The 26,300-nt window shown below is 40.8% G+C and overlaps 2 protein-coding genes across 3 annotated transcripts in view; one reads left to right on the plus strand and one right to left on the minus strand.

Moving 5' to 3' along the window:
* Positions 1–6,881: 6,881 nt before the first annotated feature.
* On the minus strand, positions 6,882–14,348 carry CDKN2C (cyclin dependent kinase inhibitor 2C). Its single transcript, XM_080801306.1, has 3 exons — positions 13,128–14,348; positions 12,532–12,671; positions 6,882–8,934 (listed from the first exon to the last, which is right to left on the minus strand). Exons 2-3 carry the CDS (start codon positions 12,658–12,660, stop codon positions 8,557–8,559), a joined length of 507 nt encoding a protein of 168 aa, XP_080657432.1. The 5' UTR covers positions 12,661–12,671; positions 13,128–14,348; the 3' UTR covers positions 6,882–8,556.
* Positions 14,349–20,383: 6,035 nt separating this feature from the next.
* FAF1 (Fas associated factor 1) overlaps positions 20,384–26,300 on the plus strand; it is a 464,195-nt gene continuing 458,278 nt past the window's right edge. The window contains exon 1 of one of the 2 annotated variants that reach the window (XM_080801413.1): positions 20,384–20,911. In XM_080801413.1, coding sequence (XP_080657539.1) covers positions 20,867–20,911 — 45 coding nt within the window. In that variant the 5' untranslated portion in view covers positions 20,384–20,866. The remainder of the gene's footprint in view (positions 20,912–26,300) is intronic. The other variant, XM_080801414.1, reaches the window with a different exon arrangement.

The raw sequence follows: 26,300 nt of genomic DNA on the forward strand, positions 1-26,300 counted from the left end.
AATATTACTTTATTTTAGAAATGTCAAATTAATTTTACATTGATCCTAAATATAATCTGGGGTTTTTTTGTAGAAGACAAAATGTGCTACTAAAAATTCTCATTATCTTCATCCTAATAGCTCAAGAAGGACATTTTCCTTAGAAAGCACTAATCTTTAAAATTCTCTTACGTTGATAAGCCACAACATTTACTTGCTGATCTTAGGGTATGGTGCATGATATTTCAATAGGATCTGATGAACTAAAAGACAGCTTGGAGTACTTTTTTTGTGGAAATTTTAAAAATTAGAATATTAATAAGTTTGTGTTGTGTATTTTATAGACACAAGTCACATGTTTGAAGAACTGTGCATTTTAAATCTTCAAAACATAAGCCTTTCTTAAGAAATTGAAACCAGTTATCTTCAGCTGATGTTATTATGTGCAGTTCTCTTTTATGTTGCTACAGTAATGTTTTCCCTGTGACATCTGTGATGTCTTCTAGATGCAAAAAAAATATATCTCTTCTTTATGTATCTTTTAATTTGCCTTCCCAGTAGGTACATTGTGTATTTAAACAACTATAAACAATGTATACCAGGCTCAGAGCCATTTTGATTATTCTCAAGCAAATTAGCCAGCATTCAGTGAATTCAGTGCTCTCTCCCATGTGGTCCTACTTGGATTTCACATTAAACAGTCCTTCAGTCTAGTCCGGATGTCCAACAGTATCACTCTCCCTTTCAGAATGGTGCTGAACTTGTTCTTTTGGGACAGAATATGTGTCTGTTGTATTTAAGTAAAACATAATATATATGTAATTTTAAAATATGACTGTAAATAATAAGTGGTTATATTCTAGCTATATGTTTTAAAAGCATTGAGCAAGTGAAGGGGTAGAAAACTTCACTGGAAACTGTAAAATTATCCATACCAAGAAAATAACTTGTTTATATTTCCCATGGTGGTACAATGAAAAAATTTTTTGATCTTGTTTGCCCTGCTTTTGAATTCTTGGGGAAATACCTTTTTACTGGTCTTGTTGGATCCTTGTTTTTGGATTAGTTAGCAAATTGCCTATCATATAATTGAAATTAAATTAACCTACAGTCATGACTATCTAAAACATTTTAAGTATCCATTCTTCCTCTTGTCACTATCACAATTCTATTTCTATTATTTCAAATTTGATTATATTAATTGTGGATGTTAAGTCACTTTCATAAACATTTGCCTCATGACAAGAATTTGAAACAACAACCTAGGTAGATCTAGGACCTGCATCAGTATTTTCCGTTCTCAGATTTTAATTTATATCCTTCCCTGGGTCATTAATGAAAATGATTTCACTTATATCTAAAGAATTATCAGCTAACATTTCTATAGCAGATCATGATTTTACAACTTAAAATAGTAATATGAAGTGAATTGATAGTATTTGTTCAAAATATCTATTTGCTCAGTAGTAAACTTTAGTAAGAAATATCTAAATATGCACACATGTACATAAAAATGCCCATATAGGACACGACCACAAAGGATTACTTTGAATACCTGCCTGATAACAACTATATGCTTTTAGATAAACAGAAAACTCTGGTCTGTGTGCTGAGTGCAAAATTTAACTGTAAAATAGTGACCATTATAATTAAAATACACAATTTACCAGTAAGAATAATTTATTTTAAAAAGCCATTGCGTTAGACTTGATATCATAGTGGTGTAATGATATTTTGTACCTTCATATTTTTCTGTATCAACATTTTAACTTTTTAATAGTGAAAACAATTGGTCTTATCTTAATATGGCAAATTAAAATATATTATTTTCTGAAGACCAGAAATTTAAGATTTTTCCAGATCTCAATCCTGCACTAAGTCTTAGCATATGCCAAATATCAAATAGGTTTTAAGATTCCAGCAAATTTATATTCAAAACATAAATACACACTTGCTACAACCTAACATCCACACTTTTTTCACTTAAATTTATTTTAAAGAAAATACAGATTGAGTGTATTTTCACTTACAGGCCTATGATAAATTTAAATTAATGGGAATAACAATTTTTAGCATCACAATATATGATTTTTAAAGTTGAAGTAATGTTCGTGAATAGAGAAACAGATGGCTGAGGAAACAGGAATAACAGAGAATTGGAAACCTCTTTCTAGATGCTATTTTTGTCCATCACCTAAAATATGGAGGCAAAAAAAAAAAAAAGAAGAACAGGGAGCCAGCCAAAAATATAGGTGATTAAGTAGTGAAGTGTTTTTTAAAAAGAGCTACTGTGTTTTAATTATATTTTACTTAGCAATGGAAAAGAGACTCTGGAACAATCACTCTTATATCTAATGATGATTATTATATATTATTATCTTGACAGTTAAAAATCATACCAGAATACAGAGTATTACTTATTTCTGAGTGTTGAGATAGGAAATACTATGCTATTCATCATCATCAAATGTTGCTTATTTTAATAATTTGACCCCACTTATTCTTCTAAAATATTAAGTTTTAAAATTTTCATCTTGAATCATCACTACAGTGTGATAACTGATTTGCAAATTAGTTATTCTAGGACTTTCAAATGTTAACATTCAATCATATCTTTCCTAAGCTTTGACATAAGAAGAAATGCATGTTCCTTTTAAAATGGCCTATATAGGTTTGGTCTGAAGTTTTTTGGATTAGCAGAATGTACATCAGAATGCTGTTGCATCACTGACAGTCACTTTTTAGTAAAAATATCTAAAGGAGAAAACTATGGAACAAGAACTAATTGGTCCCAAATGCCTTTTACAATAGTTCCAAAATGTAAGACAAGGAGATACTGTTACATTAGCTGTACACAGAATAGCCAAATTATAGAATAATTATTCTTAAAGACCAGTGAGTTATTTTTTACTTTAGGAAATCATGTTTCCAAGGCATAAATTTTAAACTCAGGGCAGACTTCTTTACCAGCAAGTTGTGTGCATTGTACATTTGGAAGAAACAGGGGAGTAGACTGTATTTTAATATGGTTGTGATAATTTGGTAATTTAACACTATAAGATGTCAGTTTTGCTCTATAGTGAACTATCACTATATATAATTAATCCCAAAAACTAAGGAATGTAACTAAAATAAAATTAGTCAGCATGATAATTGCTTTATATGGTCAAGGTAAGGACTTATTTTTTTCCTAAGTAACTACTGTACTGATAAAATACAAAGAAGAGCAGAAGCTACACCTCCAAACATGTTGGTGATTTTTTTTTAGCTTTTCACCTATCAATTCCAGAAACTGCCCCATTATTTTCATGTTAAAAGATAACTAATATCACTTTAATTATACCAATTAAATGTGTTTGAGGGCCAGGTAAATCATTTCTTCTTTCATAGTATTGGTTATATGTAGGATTTCTTCTTAGTACACAAAAGAAATGACGGGTAGTTTGGATAAGGATTGGTGGTTTTTTACTTCCTCCGCAAAAGAGCTGATATTTTTGGCTGACTGGGTTTTTTGGCGGGGGGGGGGGGGTGAGAGGAGAGAAAAGGCTGTACATAGAATTATAGAATAGGCCTACACTAAAATTCTTCCTTGACCAATGAGGATGGGGGCTGAGAGAAAGAGAGGTGAGGTGGATTAACTGAAGTGTAATAATGTCAGTGTATTTTTTTTTTTTTTTAATGTACAAACTCTTTTCCCATCTCCTTCCCCCTCCTTGTATGTGCTGGTACTTCTGGACCGTTCAGAAGCCATTTTAGAACTAAGGAAGCAAAATATGTGCTTTTGCAGGTGCTGTGGCAAGGATAACCTTTGCTCACTTGCGGGGTGTGTTACCATGTTGTTATTTAATGTCTTTGAGAATTAAAGATAGTACAGAAAATTCCAAACCCACATCCTAACACCTGAAACTTGTACAATGTTTCTGTAGCAGATGGCAAAACATTTCACTGGAACCTTAATTTACCGAGTCGATATCCAGATCTGAAGAGTTTTTATTCTTTTGAGACACCGCTTGAAGATTCATACTCGATATTCGGATCTATTCCGGGTAAAAACAGAACAAGAAGACCCCTTCTAGGTGTTTTGCACGCCCGGGTCCCACCCAAAGTGCCGGCGGGCCTGCAATCTCTGTATTTCGCGCCGAGGGTCTTTGCGAAAGAAAGTGCATTTTCTGTCCTGGACGACTAGCAGTTTGGGGGCGGGGGGAGGCAACACCGCAGGGCAAATTCCCGAATAGTCTAAGGGGCTGAGAAGCCGGAGGTGCATTTGCCTCCTCGCAGTTGGACGCAAGGCTCGGAGCCGGGCTGTCCTCAGCTGTCACGGGGGGAGAAGTGAGCGCTGGCATTGGCATTGGGCGTGGAGTTGCTCCAGCCGCCGCGCCGCGTCCCGCCGCCAGCTCACCTCTGCCGGAGAGCTAGGCACTCACCGGCCGGCTTGCCCCTGCTCGCAGGTCGCCCTCCGGCCCCAGTCCTCAGGCACAGGTCGCCGGAACCATCCAGTGGGATGGCCGTCGCCTCCTCAAGGACCGCTGCCTGAAGGCCAGGGCCCAGGGACCCTGGCCGCCTCGGTAGCCCGCAGCTCCCGGGGCGCTGTGGCAGCGGCCGGCAGGCGCCGGGGCCCGCTCCCCCTCCCCGCCCCCAGCTCCCGCCTCCTGCCCGCTGCGAGGTGCGCCCGCTCGCCCCAGCCGGCTGGCGCAGCAACGCACACACTCACTCCGAGGGCGCCTCCAAGGTTACCCGCGGGGTGGGGGCTGGGGCAGGCTCCGGCCACTGGCCTTCTCCGTTGCTTTCCTATTGCCGCGGCCCTTCCGCCGCTCCTGGGCGACCGGGATCCAAACCCCGAAGCAGAAAAGGCTCCAAAGTCCGGGGAGGGAAGTCGAGCTGGGAGGCAGACAGGCGTCCGGGCGGGGGGCGGCCTTAGTTGGCTCTGGGCGCCCGGAGAGCCGGGTCAGGCGAGGTCGCGGCAAGAGGGGGCTGTGGCTCCGGCTGGCGCGCTCTGGGCCACGCAGCCTGGGCCGGGGGCAGTGCGCAGGGGCTGCAGGCAGCACCGAGGCGCCCGAGACGCCCCGGGCCCGATGGGGGGTAGAGACAAGCGGGCGGCCAAACCTGCCGAGGAAACTAACTAAATAAAAGGAGACTGTTATTTAAGGCGCGGAAATTTGAAATATTTGGACAGGAAGAGAAAAGAAAAGAAACCTTAGCGAGGGAGGGAAAAGAAAAAAAAAATACACACACACACACACAACGCGAGCTAACGGTTTTGAAACTCCCCCACCCCCACGCCGGGCTTTTCTGCGCGCCCTGAGGGAGCTCTGGGCTCAGCTTCCTCACTGGGGAGCCGGAGCTGCCGTTGGCGTCTGGAGAGTTTCGAAGGGACAGAAAGGATGTCTTCGCAGCCCCTGCGTAGATGGCTTGGCTTAGGCTGACAATAGCAAAGCTTTATTTCGGGTCTCAGGCTGCAAGATTGTCTCCTGCCTCTCTGAGTAGGTCCCTCCGTGGATCTGCTTTTTTTTCCTTTTCTTTTTTTTGGGGGGGGGGCGCAGGAGGAGCTGTCGTGTAAAATTACAACAGTCTCAAGATAGCAAGACCGGGACTTTCCCCCTCGGAGTCTTTCGATGAAGGTAGCTCAGGGCAGTCAGGAAGGCCCTTTCTCGCTCCAGCACTGTGATCCTGTAGCGCTTCTGAACGACTACTTCTACCTCCCCCCGCCCCGCCCCGGCAAAAGCCAAAAGCACCTTTTTGGGAACTGAGATTTCGAAACCAGTCCCGGGCTACGGATTCCACAACGTTTGTTTCATCAACATGATCAGGAAAATTTATAAGATTACCAATTGAATTGCTTTCCTGAGATGGAATTATTTTATCTATTAATCACTCACCCAGGGTAGTGTGTGTGTAGGAGCTCATCACCTCATTGTGAGATATGTAATGTTTATCAGAAAACTACTGATTCACTACCGAAATATGGTAAAATGAAGTTTGTTCAGTGGCTCAAAGACCAGAATATGGCATGAGGTGCTATTAGTGTCACCCTCCTCCCTCAGGTATAAGCTTGAATTCAATTTACTGGGCAAAAACTGAGCCCGAGTTTCCAGACTTGGACGCGGTCGCAGTGAAGAACTGAATTTGAAAACGCTTCCCTGCTTAAGTATCCTCCATCCTTTATACAGCGTTGTCTCCTGGGGGTGCTGATCACTCTATCAATTTGCGCTTGCCGCCCCCGCTCTGCATCTGAATTAGGCTCAGACCCTTCTCTACCTCAGCTCGTTACAAATTCGAGCCTATTAAACTCAGCAGCACCTTTTCTTCCATCGTATACATTTCTACACATGCAAAGTCTTGTTGAATATTGTCGAGGTTTTTGAGAGATTGAATGATGGCTTTTCATATTTCCTAGAGGGGGACCACATAACTCATTTCTAAAATACTTAGATTAGTAAAGCTATTTCCTCGAAGAGCCAAAGATATGTGCCGATGTTTTAATGCTTAGCAAATTTTAGGCTAATGAAGGGAGAGAGAGCTCCCACTCCCCTTACTGTGCTCCAACCTCTTAAGAATAAAGCAACTGTAGAAGTACTCCTCTCCAGCTTTATAGACACCCTATGCCTTTAGGTTTGAATTTCCTAAAGAGTAATTTTAATGCTGAAAGTTGGATACTGAAAAAGTTAATAAACTCCACTTTAAATTCAGAAACATCCATCTTTACAGTTGCAACTTGTAAAAAGGGTTTTTATTTTTTAGTAATAGGCTTGTGTTTAGAAAATATTCCGTTTTCTCAAGCAGTGTATTTTGTATACTGATTCTGGTTTTAAAATCCTAAACACAACACTTTTTCCTTCAAAACATGCCAATTTCTACTTTTTTCTAAACTTTAAAATTAAATATTTCAAACTTAATTTCATGTTGCTGTCAAAAATAAATTTATTCGGTAATTTGTGCTTAGGGGTGGCAGAAGTTGAAGTCTTATTGTACTTAAAGAAGGGGAACTTTAGTTATAAGTGAAAAGGATAAAACTTTTTCTCCTATATTCTTTTATACTATCATGGAAAATAAATTATCGAAAACCACTTGCTTGCGACCATTCCAATCCTTGTTGGGGCAGGCATCAGAACCATATCCTTCAAAAAACCTTAAAGTATTTTGTTCTTTTTGGAACCAGGGCAGAGAGCTTATAAAGCAGAAGGAGGGAGCTTTCACATAAAACATCTTTGTTCATGTCGGAGATGATGAATAAAGTATTTATAAATTTATAAATGGTAACTGCATTGAAATCCTTTGACGAAAGTCTTTAATTAAAATTAAAGTAAGAAGTAGATGCTGGACAATTCTCTTGGAAATTTGAGATTTCTATTTTACCTAATTTTTAAAATTTTTATCTAACTGTATTCTTAAGAAGATTTTGTAAGCCTTTACTATAAAATTTTGTGGAAATCAAGTACCAAATATCAGAGTGGCCTATTTACTTATTGTAAATGTTTCTATATTTATTATATTGCAATTAAGACCCTTACATGTATATATAATTAGTTATGACCCTTACATGTAATTTATGTATTTTTTTCTTGCTGTACTTTTTAATCCCCTACAAATTTGTATTTGCATTATATTTTAAGACTTAACATTTTGTAATGTCACATTCTTGACATTCAGGGAGAAAAAATGTGATAGTATACTTATGGTATAATTTTGGGAAATGTATTATTTAACCAATTGTTTTACTTTGTGATCTAAAAAAAACAACTAGGGGGAAGCACTTTTAAGGTGACATTTTCTTTTAAAAATTACTTTTAGAGCTAGTATATATTTGTTTTCAGATCGCTACTTCTGAAGCCTGTTTTTCAACTATTTAACTTAACTTTGAGAAAAGGGGAAGATCGAACATTAAGAAAAATTCTGAAATTATATTGAAATAATTTCAATATATTGAAATTCAATTTCACTGAAATTATTTCAAAATAATTTCAGGTCTTCAAAAAACGTTGTCCTTATTTTGTTGTAAAGAGAAATATGAGGCACCAAGTAAAATCTTTGGGGGGAGACACGAGGAAGAAAAGAATAACTGAATCATCAATAGAATATGTCTAGTTTTTTACTTTGACTACTTTTCTAATGTTGAGACTTACAACATTGTGAACTTTTAGTACACTTCTTAGCAAGTGGCAAACTATGTGGGGATAATAGAGTGGAAAACACAGAAAAACATTGTCCTGTTTTGAAAAAGTGTTTTAATTAGGCAAAAGAAGCATCAGGACAAGACATTTTTAAAACAAAGTCTCTTAAGTTGGGTTTTGAGACTGGCAAAGGGAGAAGTGAGGAAAAAGTCAAGGCAAGATAACATACTCAGGAGAAAGCCAAAGCTATTTGCAGTTATGTGTTAGAACTCAGGATTTTGCAAGTGAAAAGGATGTTGCTTAAATATATTCATAAATCTGTACTAAGATTTCCACTTTGCATCCTGTGAAGATTTAACTAGCTGTTTAAAATATGACAAAACTGAATTTTAACAAGTGATAGTAATATAGGACAGGCAACCAATTAACTGACAAAATAGAAGGCAGTGTGGGAGAGCCCTCCCCATATTCATTGCAAATTCGAAGCTCCCTCCGCCTGGTTTCCCTCCATTAGGCTAACGACCTCGTTCCTCCGGTAGAGCCTGGCCAAGTCGCACGCGGTGTCCCCCTTATGGTTCCGATGCCCCACTTTGCTGGCCGTGTGCTTCATGAGGAACTCCACCACAGGGAGGTGGCCTTCTTTGGCAGCCAAGTGCAAGGGCAGATTCCCTTCATTATCCTCGATGTTAACATCAGCTTGGAACTCCAGCAAAGTCTGTAAAGTGTCCAGGAAACCTGCTCTGGCTGCATCATGAATGACAGCGAAACCAGTTCGGTCTTTCAAATCGGGATTAGCACCTCTAAGTAGCAGTCTCCTGGCAATCTCAGGATTTCCAAGTTTCATAACCTAGGAAAGAAGAGAAAATGGGAGAATCCTTCAAGTGCTCTTACAAGAATATTTTAAAATATCCATATCTCCTATTTATATAACTTTATTTTTGGTGAAACAGTGATTGGGGAAGACCCACCTGGTGGGGTTTGAAGGGCTCAATTGCAGGAAAAAAAGTACTAATAGGTAAAAGTAGAAGAACTCTAAAGATTGAGCTTCTATGATGGAATATCTTAAAGGGACCCCAAAGTAGGATAAATTGATCAGTAAAGTAGAACCAGTCCAACTTGTGGAAAATTCACCCACAACACAGTTTCCTATCTCCCATGAAGACTTGCGTAATTTCATGAATTTATTAAAATAAAAGAAAAGGAATTTGAGGGGCGCCTGGGTGGCTCCGTTATTTGGTGTCTGCCTTCGGCTCAGGTCATGATCTGGGGATTGAGCCCTATGTTGGGCAGCCTGCTAAGTGGGGAGCCTGCTTCTCCCTCTCTGCCCCTGCTTGTGTTCCCTCTCTCACTGCATCTCTGTCAAATAAATAAATAAATGAATAAAATCTTAAAAAAAAAGAAATGGAATTTAAGAATCTCTTGTTTGCTTGCTTATGCTCATAATACATAAAACCTGAATTATTAATTCTGAAATATCAAATGTAGATAAATTTAATTTTCTAAATAGCTACTGAAAAGAAATAAGGAGAGTGAGTTTCTTTAAACCCACAAAGAAGTGTTTCCACACATCAGACTCCATCGCCTAATATAAAAATGATCTATTAAAACACAGGACCTGATATTTTCTTAAATTATTAATTTTTACAAGTTTTTTTTTTCAAATACATATAGCTCAAATTTCCAGTGTTTTTTTAAAAATATTTTTTTCTTTGTAAGTTATTTCATACTGGCTACTGGGTGTGTTTGGTGCTTAGAATCCTTTACCTGAAATTTTAAAATGTTACCGATTGTTAAAGTGTTAAATAATCAGTGGTGTGCTATGTTGTTTATGATACTGATTTATCAAAGCTAAGTTCATGATATACCATGTATTAGACAGGAGATGACTGCATGGCAACCATTCCTGAAAAGAATGAAACAGTTATCCTACTCTATCACTTACTGTCTCTTAAAGTTCTAACTAGCTTCCTGATTTTAAAGTGAGCAAACGAAGAGAAAATAAGATATTTAATGTGTATTTTGAGACAGACAACTTTGTCTTGTGGTTTGAGCATATTTAATAATCAACTGGTGATGCCATCTTATTTCCTTTTGCAGCTATTATCAGACATTTAGGAATAGCTATTTGTAAACTGCCAACATTTTAAAAGTCAGAATGTATTAAAATTTGCTATCAACATACAAATAATTCATATGAAAAAGACTTACCTACGGTTGTTTGAATACATTTCACTCTAATAGGGGTCTCTTTTATGCTCTCATAATTATAAAATATCTTGTAGAGAAGCATGCAATTATATAATATGTACAATTTAGTTGTGAAAAAATGTAGTCTCATTAACATGCCAGAAAACAGTTCAGCATTTTAACTGGTTTCATTTATATTTAGGTATATTCATAACAACTTAAAATAAATAGATTACATAGTAGACTCTCAAATGTTTATGAAATTAAATATCCATTGAAAAATACATACAAAGTTGTCTATCTCTTTAAACTGTTTATTTAAAAAACAATCACAAAGTAAGTATGAAATATATTTAGAATAAATAATATTTTATAAATGCAAACTATATAGATGGCCAAGGTATTACACTTCCCTGTTGATAAAACCCTGCTGATTTAGCCCTTCTTTTGGGGGCAGTGGTAAAAATGATATATATTTTATTTTTTGAGAATTTCAATAAAATAAACTTTTTGGTTAAAAATGAACACAATCTAATTTTTGCCACATCTACCTCTAGAGATTTAGTCACATTTAAGGACCTGGACTGGGAAAAATAAGGGACAGACACCTTGGATCTCTGTAAAGCAAATGTGCGATTAAGGCCTTTGATATCATTCTGATTGAAAAGCTTACACTAGGAAGGAGGGAAAAACTTGCAACCGAGTTAAATGAACATAATTATAGAAGGAAAATTGCCATCTTTCACAGAAAATAATATTAATATTAGAAATTGTTTTGAAAGAAAGTTCTTTCTTGAGTTATGACACAACTTCAGAGTCAGGATTATACATACTGAAAATAAGCCTTGAGACTCCTGTTTGTGTGTTTCATTATATGTACTAGGGTTAAGCCACAATAAGTGGGTGTCAGTATATAGATAAGTATGCTTAATATAAACAAGATTGCCAAGTTGTATTAAAAATGCCAAAACTTTGTCAATATTAATCTCCCAGTCTTCCTGTTCGTCAAAAGTCCTGTAAGATCTTATTCTGAACATGGGTTAAGTTGCTCATTCCTTGGGAGATTTATATAATCTTTTGGGTTTTCATAGGAAACTTTTCAATGTGTTAAATTTGTAGCATTATTATCACCACAAAACCTATTAAAAACTACTGGGCGGACAAAGAAAAAAAAATCCCTATTCCACAGAATCTACCCGAAATAACAAGATTAAATAATTTAGTATCTATGTATAAGCTTCCTTAACACTGAAAACTTTGTAAGATCAGTATATTGTTTTAAAATGCCCAGACTTAACTTCGTCTGTTAATAGTATATCTCCTGCCGCTTAAATTTCTAATTCTTGTAAAACAAAGCATTCTAAACCTTCTCCCCAATGGATTTTCAAAAACAGCTTCAAGTGTTGCATTTCCGAATAAGAATAGTTCATAAGAGTACCACCAGAACTCTGATAAAGCAACTATTTGAGACTATTTTGCCATTTTTCTGTTTCTAAGCCTTTCAACTAAGTTACATGATAACTAACATTCAGAGGAGGAAAAAAAAATATCAGGTACAATACTTGGCAGCTGGACATGTTTCATTTCTTGCTTGTAAATCTAATTACTGAAAGTTAGAACATACCACCGCACAACCGCAGAGACAAAAATACTACAAACTGAGCTCTGATTAGAAAATTCAACTTTTTATTCCTCCTCAATCCTGAATGGGTGGATGGTATTACATTAACTGTGAAATGGACATCCTGTCCCCGCGCCCAGGCCACCCATTCCAAATGAGGAAAGGTCGTTTGTCAAAACTCGAAGCATTTGAAGGAAAAACACCCTCGCCAGTAGTCAGGAAAATTAACGTTAAAGTCAATTATTGGAGCAAAGCACGGAAACCACTAATAGCAGTGTATTTACTTCAAATAATAATCATAATAATGTGTTTACAGAGCCGTCTTAAAAAAACACACACACCTCGGCGCTGCTACAACTACTTTTAAATCCCTACCGGCACAAAAACATTCCAAAAATTAAGACCAAACCTGGAACCCATTTGATATCGAGGATGTTGTTGAATTTGACGAGTTTGTTCAAAGTACGTCATTTTGGGGAGTTGGATCCACTTAAAGATATAAAATATGGCAACCAACTAGGCTTAAAAAAACAGTGAAATTTTGTACCCCTGGAAGCTTAAAAGCCGTTATTCCAGAAACCCGGATCACGTAGGCAACATTGTTGACCTGTTTCCCCCACCTCTCTGGATACCAACCTGCAGCGCAGTCCTTCCAAATCCATTTTGTGCATTGACGTTTACATTATTTTGCAACAAACTAGTAAGTTGCTCTAGGTCCCCCCTGGCAGCTGCAGACGCCAACTCGTTCCCCCAAGGCTCGGCCATTCTTTAGGGTCCTGACGATCGGGAAAAGATGAATTAGTTGTTTTTCTTTTTCCCTTTTCTTTTGCTCCTAACCAGGCTGCATGATGGCATCGGAGACTGACAGAAGGACTGGGATGGTTAATCTGGAGTAGAGCTTGGTAGTAAATACTAGTAAGATCTGCCTGCCAAAAGCCCGCCCCTCGATTCACACGTGATTATTCAGCAAAACTGAGCCATTGGAGAGGGGCTCCGCTCCTCGCTTTTTAGCTTAACCCCTGTGAAGAATTCTGGTGACTCAACAGAAAGACACACAGACATATACATATTCCTGGCAAATTACTCTGGACGTAAAATGTAGGCAGAGTTGTCACGTATCTACACTACAATCTCTGTGAGGAATGTGTGCGGAGACTTAAGGGACTAGTTCAGGGTACAAAATACCGCGGAAGAAAAGACATTTCGGGGGGAAAGAAAAGGCATTAACCTACCCTTGTTCACGGTGATGACTTGAGCCGCGCGAGCCAGAACCGCTGGGGCAGGTCCTCGGAGGGGCTCGGTCTCCATCCGTCTCACCGAAGGGGTGGTCCTGAGTCCTCCGATGCGGGGAGAGCGCCGCGGTGGCTGGATGCTGACGTGCTCCGGAGGGTTAAAGATGATCGCCAAAGGCAAACGGGAGTAGCAGTTCCGTGGCCCTTGGGTTATAGGTCTCCACGACTCTTCAGTGGCCTCCGCTTCTCAGTAGGAGCCTTTATTCGCGTCCGGGCCGGACTGCACGCTAACGCCGAATGGGAAGGCTCCGTAGCCCGCCCGCTGGGCTGCCGCAGCCCCGCGGAGCCTCAGAGGCCGTGGGAGCCAGGCTCGGGGCGCGTCTCCGGAGACCGCCGGGAGCGCGGCGGGCTCCGGGTAAGTCGGTCATGCCGGCCCCACCAGGTCCCGGGACTCCCAGCAGCGTGAGGAAGGAGGCGAGTGATGCGGGAATCGTCTATGGGGCCCGGGCTGCTGCGGCGGCGCGCGGCAGCATCGCGGCTGCACAGGGCAGCCCACTAGTAACTTCCCGCCTACGACCGAGCCAGTTCAGACTTCCCACTGCAGACGCTCATTGAGCAGCCGCCGCCGTCTTTTCCTTCCTTTCCCAGTTTTCTGAGGCCCTCCGGAGATCGGGAGCGACCAAAGAAGCGCAGGCCAAGGTCTGAGTATGGGGAGTCGCCACAATGCCAGAGCGCAGACAGTCCCGTCGCCCTCTCGGCGAGAGCCCAGCGGCTCCGACACCCGGTGCCACTTCGCCGACCCTTCGCTGTCCCCCGGCCTGTGCCCCAAGCCTGTGCCGCCGACAGGGCAGCGGCCGCCAGCTAACTGTGCTCCGGAGCCGGGCAGCACTGCTTCCTCCAGAGCCGCAGCGCTCCCAGTGACAGTTTTTTTGTAGCTGGTCCCCCCCAAATCGCCGGTCCCCGCTCTCTTCGCCCCTACAGACACTTGAGCGTTGTCCTCCTTTGAGCGCTTTTCCTACCCTCCTTCCTTGGCTTCTTTTTTCACTCAAACAATTGCTGCTTCTGTTGCCGCTGCAGAGACGGTGCCGGTTTCTTCTCTCTTTTTTCCGACCTCATCAGCTTTTTTTGAAAAGAAAAAAATTGAGCGCTTTTTGAGTTGAAAAACCCGCCCCCATTTTAACGGCAGAGTTTTAAGGAGGCTCGGCTGAGTTGCAGCGCCGCAGGAGCGGGAAGGCCGGGCACCGCCCACGCACCGCCCACTGCCCAGGAGGCGCCCAGGCTCGCAGGCTCGCAGGCTCGCAGGCTCGCTCGCTCCGCCCCCAGCCCGCGCCCTTTCTCCCGCCTCCTCTCTCCCCACTGCCCTCCCTGCGTCTCCGGCACGGGTTCCCACCCGCCCGCTCCGGCCGCCCGCCTCACGGCCGGTCCCCAGCTGATCGGCGTTCTGCCCCGCGGAGCAGGGTTTGGCCTCCACAGGCTGGCTGGCGGGCTGGAGTCTGCGACACGAAACCTAGGACTCCTGGAGCCCGGCGGGGGCGGGTGAGGGGGAAGAGGCTTGTTAATTAAGACTGCTGCGGAGAGCCGAAGGGCCTGAGAGGCTCGGCGGCGCTGGCTGCTGGAAGGCGGAGAGCGAGCTGGCGCGAACCAAGTTTCCCCCGGCGCTGGCGGGGCAGGCTGACTCGCCTCCGCGCTCCGCCGCTAGGCTCTCGAAGTTCGGGCGGCCGGGCCTACAGCTGCCGCCGCCTCCTCTGGGGTGTGCACTGTATACACTCCGCAGCCTTTTCTCAGCCTCCGGCCTTGGCCTCGCACCTGCCAGATCAACGCCCGGGGTCGTGGTGGGCAGAAATGGCCGTTGGGGTTGGCGGAAGAGACCCGGACTGACAGCGAGAACAGTGCTCAGAAAAAGCAAACGTCTTTAATGGACTGACTTTTACGAAAACTAAGGACAAAGTGTAGGGAAGAAACCATTACGAACTCTGAACTCAATGTTTCAGGGCCGAGAAACTGAAATATTCAATTTCTTCGGGAAAAGGGAGAAAAGCAATTAACTTTAAGGCTCAATTTACAACAACTCTTGGGGAGCTTTTCTAACAAGGCCATTTCTTTATTGCCAAAGTTCTCTCTTTTTCTACTTAGACGGGGGCTTGTTGGGGGGGGGGAGGAAGGGAGGGTGTTTAAATGTGAAGGAGTGAGTAGTCTGTTCCCCAATCGTTTATTTCACTTATCTGAGACACCAGTTGTCTGTACTTTTAACCTCCTCTTTTAGCTATGTAAGATTAATTAACTACTGGTTTCTATATTTTTTGCTCTTAAAAATACCCAGCACGGTTACATGATGCACCCAGTGGTCAAAATGAAACCAAGCAAAAAAATGACAAGTGGTCTAATTAGATTAAGCAGATCCTCCAGCAACATCTGTACCCAACCCCTTGAAGTATAATGGGAGTATTAGCAACAAAACACACCAGAAACATCTGGATAAACATCTAGCAACAGACTGGCTAGTACGTAGAGGAAGAGTTGAAACTGGGAAGAATCTGGCAGTGTTTTGACAGAAGTGTTGAAAAAAATAACTAGAGCTCTTTTCTTAGGTAACTAAACTCGCATTGTGAATCAGGTATGAACTACAACACCAGAAATTAACTCCTCTCATTTCTTACATGTACTTAGACATTTCAAATTTATGAAGAGTTGCTTTCTGGCAATTATTATGGTTTCTTGCTAAGAGAAGATACTGTAATGAGAAAGAATCTTAAATTATGCTCATTATGTATAAATACATATGTGTTATAATCTTCATGAAATACTTTTTGCTGAATAACTGAGTTATGGAAAATTTATGGTAATTTAAGATGCATAGAGAGCTAGACTAAGATTTTTGGAGGTCCTAAACTAACTGAAAAGATTCTGATGTCCCATCATCATACCTCATATGTAAATAAAAACAAAGCCAAAAAATAGGAGTAAAGAAGTCCAAAAAAATTCCGATTTTTCCCCATGATGACTGCTTTAGTGCTTTTGCTGAGATATTAAATTTAAATTCTTTAAGGAAGGCTTTTTTGTTTTTTTACTCTGGCTTTGCTTGTATTCTAAAGCATGTGCTTAGCCTGCTTATTGTATAAATCACAACTGGCAGCACAGAGGTTCGAGGCTTAGTTTAGAGAGCATAAGTAACCATCATAAAGTACCTCCAATGAAAATCTAATATTAAGTATTAGTTCACTGAAGTATATTCAACGGTGAGTATCTCTGCCTTCAATTATTTTACATTCTAACATGTTACATAAGAAAGATCCACAGTTAAGCATCTATTATATTGAAAGTAGTGGTTTCTCTTTTAGCATAATAATGACATGTCTTTCAAACACCAAAAAGAGGCTTTATATTAAATAATAACAGTTATAGAAATCTTTTTTTCCTCAGCAGTTCATAGTCACTTTAAAGTGCTTATAGAAATACAATTTATCAGGGGTGTCTGGGTGGCTCAGTTAGTTAAGCCTCTGCCTTCTGCTCATGATCTCAGGGTCCTTCCATCCAGCCCTGCATGGAGCCCTGAATCGGGCTCTCTGCTCAGCAGGGAGCCTGCTTCCCCCCAACGCCCTGCCTCTCTGCCTACTTGTGATCTTTCTCTCTCTGTCAAATAATAAATAAAATCTTTTAAAAAAAGAAATGTAATTTATCAGATTATTTTGTGCTTTTTCTCATTGACTCATTTATGTGGTTTTTCAGTAGTTAACGTATGGAAATGTGTATGTGGTATCTGTAATTTCTTTACCTAGTATCAAAGTCTTCCTTTTTGTTGTATTTATAGATCCAACGGAGGTGGAAAATAGACTGGTACCCTCAGGGACCTTTTTATCATTTCATAATTGTGACTTAAGCATTTTATTTCTGAGTTTCAGTAGACTTTTTTATATGAGTAGTCCCACCATCTATGAAAGTCATTTTGTAGGGGCGCCTGGGTGGCTCAGTGGGTTAAAGCCTCTGCCTTAGGCTCAGGTCATGATCTCAGGGTCCTGGGATTGAGCCCACATCAGGCTCTTGGCTCAGCGGGGAGCCTGCTTCCTCCTCTCTATCTCTGCCTGCCTCTCTGCCTACTTCCCCCCAACTGTGATCTCTGTCTGTCAAATAAAATCTTAAAAAAAGAAGAAAGTCATTTTGTAAAGAAAGTAAATAAATGGCCAGTAAGCAACTCAAAAGCCTAACCAGAATAGCAACAATTAACATTTGTATACTGTTTCATGGTTATAACATATGATACACACATTATTTAATCTTCACAACAACTCTGAGTTACATATGGTAATTATCCCCATTTTTTAGGTGAAGGAATTGAGGCTTGCAGAGATTGTGACTTAAAGCCAGTAAGTTAGTGGATATAGGATTTGGACTCAGAACTTGGGGCCCCAAGTCTTAAGCCTATCCCACTTGTTAAGAGTTCAGGATCAGACACCAAGACTCCTAAAGAAATTAAATCATTCAATTAAATATATTTTTGATTACCCAGGTGTGGATCTAATTCTGTAGTAGCATTAATCTTACAAATTATAGTAGAATTGAGTAGTGTTAAAAAGCTTAATTAACTTAACCAAAGGATTAAGGTTAATACCACTATAAGTTATGTTGGTATCATGTGCCCTGGTAATATATGATGAGGGCACATCACTTCTGTGGTATTCTTCTTCCCAAATCCATAAACAGTATAATTTGGACAAAATTCTGGACAAACCCAAATTGAGGGATGGTCTATAAAGTTCCTGACCACTGTTCTTCAAAAGTCAAGATGAAAAAACTGTCACAGATTGGAAGAGTCTAAGGAAACATGACACCTATATATAATGTGGTATTCCGGATTGGACCCTGAAACAGAAGAAAGACATTGATGTAAAAATGCAAATAGAGTCAGGGCACCTGGATGATGCAGTCCGTTAAGCATCTGACTCTTGGTTTTGGCTCAGGTCATTGTCTCAGAGTCCTGGAATCGTGTTCCGCATCAGGGTCTATGCTAAGCATGGAGTCCACTTGAGATTCTCTTCTTCCTCTGTCCCTCCCCCACCCTCTATCTCTCTAAAATAAATTTTAAAAATGCAAATAGAGTCTCTAGAATTTGATTAATAGTATTATACCAATGTTAATTTTTTAGTTCTGATAGCTGTACCATGGTTATGTAAGATGGTAACATTAGAGGAAGCTAGATCAAAGGTAAACACGTATAAATATAAAATTATGTCAAATGAAAATTCAGCAAAATAATTTTATCACATATATTAGAAAGAAAGATGAAATTAAAGTTCTTTTTCAAACAGTAACAGTAAGATCAAAGAACATGGAGATTCTAGAAAAAGATCTTTATTTAAATTAGGCTGCTCTGTGAGTTAATGTAGATTAACTATGAGAATGAATTAAAATTATTTTCCTTTGCTCATGCTTACGTACAGAGAATCTGTATACATTTTTATTATCTCAGTTTGTGAAATAAAATTGTTTCTAAGAAAATTCTGGGGAAATGAAAAATAAACTATTTTTTAATTCAATATTTATTTTTCTTTCATTTCATTGTCCGTAGTGGACAATCACTTTGGATGCTGGGTACCCAACCCATGAATAGCTAGGTCAAAAGGAAGACTCAGTCTCAGGAAATTTACAAACTTTGCAAAATGGAGGGTGAATTGCAGGGAGGCAACAGGTAAGTGGAAAGAGCACTAGTTTTGACTTAGTCTTGAATACTAGGTCTGTCGCTTTGTAGCATGACTTTGAGAAAATTCTTAACTTCTCAGAGTAGTTTTTTATTCTGTAAAATCGTTGTAAGAATGAAATTGGGGCAACTGAATTACTACACTTAAACTTCTGGTACTGTGCTTCACCTTATGATTCACACGTGTGCTATATTTTGGAAATTCTTCCTATGGGATGGCATTAAAAAAATACATTCAATTCATGTGATTATGGATAGTTCTATTCCTTACCTAGCTAATTCTGGTCTAAATACAGATTATTGCATAAGAGTTGTATGCCAGGCTATCTTCATCTAAGAAAACACAAGATGAACCTAGATCTTTAGAACAGCATAGTGCTCTTCTTTGTCTTCAGGGAATACAAAGATGGAGGCCTTGGTCTATATGGTCATTTCACTAGCATCCACTTTATAGCACAAAATCAGCAATCTTACTTTACAATTTCAGGGTTTAATGTACTTTGCAAGGCAAGTCAATGCTCTATTACAGTCCAGAAGATGATATTTTCCCAAGTCAAAGTTAAACGTATCCCACTGTAACTTTTCCTCCAGTGACAATTACAAACTGTCACACTTCATTATATAGTCTTTGATTATTCTTGTCTCAAGGCCGTTCAATTTCTGACCATAACTTGAAAATTTAGTAATTGGTGTTTCAATACAATTTCTTCACTTATAGAAGTATTTTAAATTGACTATATTCAAAGCTGGACTCAAGTTTTAGGTCTAAAAAATAAATATTATGCTGCAGGAATAGAAAAGTTTTTATTTGTCATAACTAACAAAAAATGCTTCTCCTTTTCTTGGGATCTATAGTCTCACTTTTCTCAGCTTTCATGTTCACCCAAGTCGATCTTAGCAGCCTGGTTACCTCTGTGTTATCGAGAGGTTGAGGATACACGAGTCAGGGGGCCTGGGATTAAGTGTGCCAGTGTGTAAGCAGGTTTTGGTAGTGAGGTTGAGCCTAAAAGAGTGTATATGAAGTTGTACTTTGGTTAAGCTTTGTTAGAGAGAATGTACGTTTATGAAATTCTGTTTGTAAATACTTTATTTATTTATTTGACAGAGAGCACTAGTAGGCAGAGAGGCAGGCAGAGAGAGAGGAGGAAGCAGGGCTCCCTGAGCAGAGAGACCGATTCGGGGCTCGATCCCAGGACCCTGAGATCATGACCTGAGCCGAAGGCAGAGGCTTAACCCACTGAGCCACCCAGGTACCCCTGAAATTCTGTTTGTAAAACGGGTTTTGAGAGTGTTGGTTTGTGGGTTTGATGTGTACTTATGTGACTATTTAACCTCGTAAGGCTTAGAAGCTGATCCCCTTCCCAGCCAGGAGGAGGCAGTACCCTGAGGCCTTTGCTTAATTCCAAACTGGAATACCCTGATGCGGGACAACTAGTTCCCGCAGTTACTAGTTGGGGACTCTGCCAGCCGCGCGCAGACGCCCGCCCGGTAGTCGCGCGCCTAGCGCTTGACAGGAAGGCAGTCACGTGGCAGCCGCAAAGCGGCGCTTTGCGACCTCGATGACAGGCAAAATGTGCGACAGCCTTGGCGCCGGCCAACCAGGGGTGGAGGCGGCGGCCAGGGAGGAAGCGGAGGAGGCGGAGGCGGCCGTGGGGTTCACCCGCTTGCTCGTTCGCCTGGTTTCCCCGCCCCCGCCGGTCTCTCCGCCGCCGTAGGGAGCCGGTTGCGCGCTGTCGTAACCTGCCCTCATCCTGGCCAGCAACAGGAAGACGGGACCCCCATCCAGACCAACCTCCCTGTCAGGGCGGCTGCGGCGCGGGCTCTGCGGGGCGCAGGCGGGCAGCCCGGGCGCCTGAAGGTTACCGAGTGCATGAGCGCCTAGCCTCCCGCGCTGCCCCGCCCGCCGGCCCGCCGGTCCGCCCGCCGGCTCGCCCGCCAGCCCCTCGGCGCCCGGCGGCGGCGGCGGCGGCGGCGACGGCCGCAGGAGGCGCCGTTTCCCTCCCAGGTGCGCCCTTCACTCCCGGAGCCGCGGAACTCGGCGGCCGCCATGGCGTCCAACATGGACCGGGAGATGATCCTGGCGGATTTTCAGGTGAAGTGTATGGCCCTCTTCCTCTTCCACCTCCAACCTCGTGGGTTCCCGGTGCCAGAAGGGTTGCCTCTTCTCAGGGTTTGTTAGAGCATTGCGGTGGTGTGTGGTTTGGGCTTTTATACGGTACGTGGCGCGCGAGTACGCGCGCGCGCGCGCCTGTGTGTGTGTGTGTGTGTGTGTGCGCGTGTGTGCACTTTTTATACGGTACGTGGCGTGTGTGTGTGTGTGTGTGTGTGTGTTGAGCCATGCGGGAATGTGCAATTCATATGCTGGGTTGGGTGTATGTAGAATTTGTTATTTATGGATTTGCAGGGTGAGGGGGTGTTATAATTCTTGGTTTAGTATATGTGTGTGGACTGTGTAGTGTGTTCTGTATTTTGTGGAGAATGGGTAGAATTTGGGGATATTAAGTGGGGCTTTTAAGAATGGGTTTTTTGGGTCAGGAGTTTCGGGTTGTTCTTTGAGGAGAGTGTGCTGTTTGGAGTGTGGGTGTGGAGAGTGTGGTGTTGTGGGTGTGGTGTATTGTATTAAGGGTGAGTAAAAAAGAATGAGGAGGAGGCGGTGGTGAAGGTAGTGGTGAGGATATGGTCTTTTTCAAGGAGAAATAAACATTCGAGACTTTGCCTTATTGGAATCTTTGGAGGGTATGAAGATAATAAGGATGTGTCAGACTGTATATACAAAAGTATCCTCGGTGAATTCATAACCTTAATAAATTACATATTTGCGGATTCCCTTCTCCTACAGATTTGAATTGCTTGGTGTGTGTTCTAACTCCAGGAATAATTTAAAGGATAAGCAAAGGTTATTCCTTCACTTAGCCCAACTGTAGTTACACTAATATATGAGTATCTTAAGGCGGCCCTTTGAAAGTAGAGTTGTACCCGGTCATGAAAGACTTGGTATTAGAACTAATGCCCTGCGCACTCCATCTTTGCCTTTTGAAGTTTGATGAAGAAAGTATTGTAGTGAGATATTTTTAACCATTCATTTTAGCATTAACTTAGAAGCTACTGTTATGTATAGGCAGAACTTTCTAACACTGTCATCACTGCACATGGTCTAACACTAGCATAGTGGGTGATAGTTTTGCTTACAGAGATTTTGATTGGCTTCTCATTTCCCTCTTTCTCTGATTTTCCTTATTTCATAACTTAGTATTGTGATGGTCATTTCCAGAGTTTGCTCTTTATCTTACCCAGTAGGAGTATCTGATTTATTGGGAATATGGATAGATCTGTATTTGATTATACCATAACTTCCAAGCTCAGACAGAAAGAATTGTTCTGAAAATAAAAGTTGACCACAAGATTTTGGTGTTTTGTAGGATTACGACTGGCCTGAGATTCTAAAATTTCATTTATTTATTTATTTTTTTTTGCGTAAGTCTTTTATTCCCTTTTTGTTTTTTTCATTCACCAGTCTTTTATCTAATGTGGAATGTGGTTGTATGAAAAAGAACTCTTTTTAGGAGTATTTTGTCCTGTTATAAAACTGCTTTATAGAAATGGCTTTGGACAACAGTAATCATAGTTTACCTCACTAAAAGTTTTAAGGTAATTATAACTTTGTTTTGATTTCCCCTATTTTTTTTTTTTACTTCCTTTAACAACTTGTAGCTGTTTGTTTTCTTTCTCTCTCTTTTTAAAAAAGATTTTATTTATTTATTTGACAGAGAGACAGAGATCAGAAGTAGGCAGGCAGAGTTGGGGGGGGGCACAGAAAGCAGGCTCCCTGCTGAGAAGAGAGCTGAATGTGAGGCTCCCTTCCAGGACCCTGAGATCATGACCTGAGCCTAAGGCAGAGGCTTAACCCACTGAGCCACCCAGGTGCCCCAGCTGCTTGTTTTCTTATTTGTGACAATTAGTGTGCTTACTGTGAACTTTATATTCACCAAGGACAGGAAATTTAGGATTCTTGTACTCAGAGACAAAGTAAGATTTTCTGACAAATATTTGGGATTTTATCTTGATTACATTACTACATTCTGCTGTTTTTCTCTTCAAACCGATGGCACTGACCTGAGCAGTTGTTTATAGAATGGGAAAAAGCTATGGTATTCTGTGGGGCTCGATCCCAGGACCCTGGGATCATGACCTGAGCCGAAGGCAGAGACTTTAACTCACTGAGCCACCCAGGCGCCGGAGAATGCCATAGCTTTTTCCCATTCTGTAAACAACTGTTCAGGTCATTGTTTGCCAGATGGTGAAAGTTTATTTCATATTGTCAAGTAGGTAAGAACATTATTGGTAAGATGAAATGTACACATAAATAAAATATTTATGAGTAAAAAGAATACACATATAGAATAATACAGATACAGAATAAAAAGTACACACATATTAAGTCCATTAGCCTTTGTGTTTTTAGGAAACTTGTATTCCTCTCACAGATGATTCCAGATCGTTTTGATCTTGTGGACTTACTTTTAAAATCAATTATTCTTTCTTTCTTTTTTTTTTTTTTAAAGATTGTATATTTTTTTTTGATAGAGATATAGCGAGAGAGGGAATACAAGCAGGGGGAGTGGGAGAGAGAGAAGCAGGCTCCCCGCTGAGCAGGGAGCCTGATGTGGGGCTTGATCCTGGGACCCAGGATCATGACCTGAGCTGAAAGCAGATGCTTAACGACTGAGCCACCCAGGCTCCCCAAAAGTCAATTATTCTGTCTATTTTTTAATATTATGTAAGCTTTTTATAGGATTAGCTTTTAAAAATTAGCATTTAGGGGCACCTGGGTGGCTTAATGGGTTAAACCTCTGCCTTCGGCTCAGGACATGATCTCAGGGTCCTGAGATGGAGCCCCGCATTGGGCTCTCTGCTCCTCAGGGAGCCTGCTTCCCCCTCCCCCTCTGCCTGCCTCTCTGCCTACTTGTGATCTCTCTCTCTCTCTCTGTCAAATAAATAAATAAAATCTAAAAAAAAAAAAAGCATTTATCTAGTTATCAGAAACTAGGTTTTTTAAACATTACAGTTCAAGTCTTGTAATGTGGATACTTGATTGATTGGTTTTGCCTGTATCTGTGCAAATCAGTTTCTCCCCAAAATTGAACATATGACTGTGAAATTAATAATGATTTTGAGACCTCAGTGCTGCCTTTGTAGAAAGGAACATGATTTTTTTAAAAAAAGTTTTTATTTGTGCTCGCTTCGGCAGCACATATACTAAAAAAAGTTTTTATTTAAATTCCAGTTAGTTAATATACAGTGTCATATTAGTTTCAGGTGTACGATATAGTGATTCAGCACTAACATGCAATACCCAGTACTCATCACAAGTGCACTCCTTAATCCCCATTACTCATTTAACCCATCTCCCTCATCTACCTCCCCCCTGGCAATCATCAGTCCCTTCTCTATAGTTCAGTGTCCACTTCTTGATTTGGCCACCTCTCACTCATTTTTTGAGAAAGGGAAACGATTTTTGAATATCACATTTTAAAAATAAATAAGTTGTAGATTTAGCTGATTGCTAGGTAATAAGTTCTTAGAAATACAGTGCCTAAATATGGAAAAACTATTTAAGATTTATTTATTTGAGAGAGATTGTGGGCACATGCTCTTGCATGCTCATGTGGCGAGAGGGGAGGGTCTAAGGGTGACAGAGAGGAGAGAAGCTGACTGCCCACTGAGCACAGAGTGGACTGGAGCTGGGGCTTGATCTCACTACCCTGGTATCATGACCTGAGCTGAAATCGAGTCCTATGCTCAATCCACTGAGCCACCCAGGTGCCCTGGAAAAACTTTTGAGAAAGATAATTGTGTATTAACTATTTCAACTCAATGGAAAAAGGACTTCTGTTGAAACCAATCAGTGGAGTAGTTAACAATCCTAATTTAAAAAATGAATTACCTGGTTTCTTAAAATTGGACAAGTAGTAGATGGAAGATTGTACCTCAGACTTAATGAGATAGGTTTGGGATTTTGTAGATCAGTCAACTCATTACAAAGCAAATGTATTACAAATTGTCCTCTAAAAGATCCCCATCCCCCCAAATAAGAACAGCTTTCAATTAAAAATTTTTTTAAAAGATTTTGTTTTTTGAGAGGGGGAGAGAGAGCGAGAGAGCACGAGCACGAGTGTGGGGAGGGGCAGAGGGATAGGGAAAAACAGACTCCCCTGTTGATCCAGCACAAACTGGATCCCAGGACTCCAGGATCATGACTTGAGAGGAAGGGCTTAAACTGACTGAGCCACCCAGGCACCCCTCAATTAAAAATTTTTAAAAATTGTGGTGAAATACACATAACATAAAATTTGCCATCTTAACTTTATATGCCATTTTTAAGTTTCCACATTAAGTACATTCACATCGTTGCACAACCATCACCACTATCTCCAGAACTTTTTTTTACCTTGCAAAACTGTAACTTTAACCATTAAAGAATAGCTTCCTATTTTGTCCTGTTCCCTAGCCCCTGGCAACTACCATTCTATTTTCTGTCTATGAATGTGAATATTCTAGGTATCTTATATAAGGGCAGTCACACAGTATTTATCCTTTTGTGACTGGCTAATTTTACTTAGCATGTTTCTCCAAAGTTCATCCGTGTTGTAGTATGTGTCAGAATACCCTTCCTTTTTAAAAGACTGAGTACTGTCTAAGGTCATACCACCCTGAAAGCGCCCCATCTTGTCTAAAGGGCTGAATACTATTAAACTGTTGATACAGTATGTGTATACAGTAATCCCCCATTATCTGTGGTTTTGCTTTTCATGGTTTCAGTTACCCTTGGACAACTGTGGTCCAAAGGTAGATGATCTTCCTGATGTATAATGAGAAGGTCAGTAGTAGCCTAATGCTGTGTCATAATGTTTAGGTCATTCTCTTCACTTTATCTCGACATGTAGGCATTTTATCATCTCACATCTTCAAAGAAGGGTGAGTATAGTACATACAATAGGAGATTTTGAGAGAGAGACCATATTCATATAACTTTTATTGAAATATACAGTATTGTTAAAATTGTGTTTTGTTATAGTTATTAACCTCTTACTGTGCTGGATTTATAAGTTAAGTTTTATCATAGGTAGGTATGTATAGGAAAAAACATAACATACGTAGGGTTCAGTACTATCCTTGGTTTCATGCATCTATTGGGGGCCTTGGGACATAACTTGTAGATAATGGGGGACTGCTGAACCACATTTTGTTTATCCATTCGTCTGTCAATAGACACTTTCATGTTTTGAATATTGTAAATCATTAATGCTGTTATGAATGTGGGTGTACAGTTAATTGTGTGAATCCTTGCTTTTTTTTTTTTTTTAATTTCTTTTCAGTGTAACAGTATTCATTGTTTTTGCACCACACCCAGTGCTCCATGCAATACGTGCCCTCCCCAATACCCACTACCTGGTTCCCCCAACCTCCCACCCCCCCGCCCC

The sequence above is a fragment of the Martes martes genome, assembly GCF_963455335.1.
Source record: "Martes martes genome assembly, chromosome: 4".
NCBI classification, from domain to species: Eukaryota; Metazoa; Chordata; class Mammalia; order Carnivora; family Mustelidae; genus Martes; species Martes martes.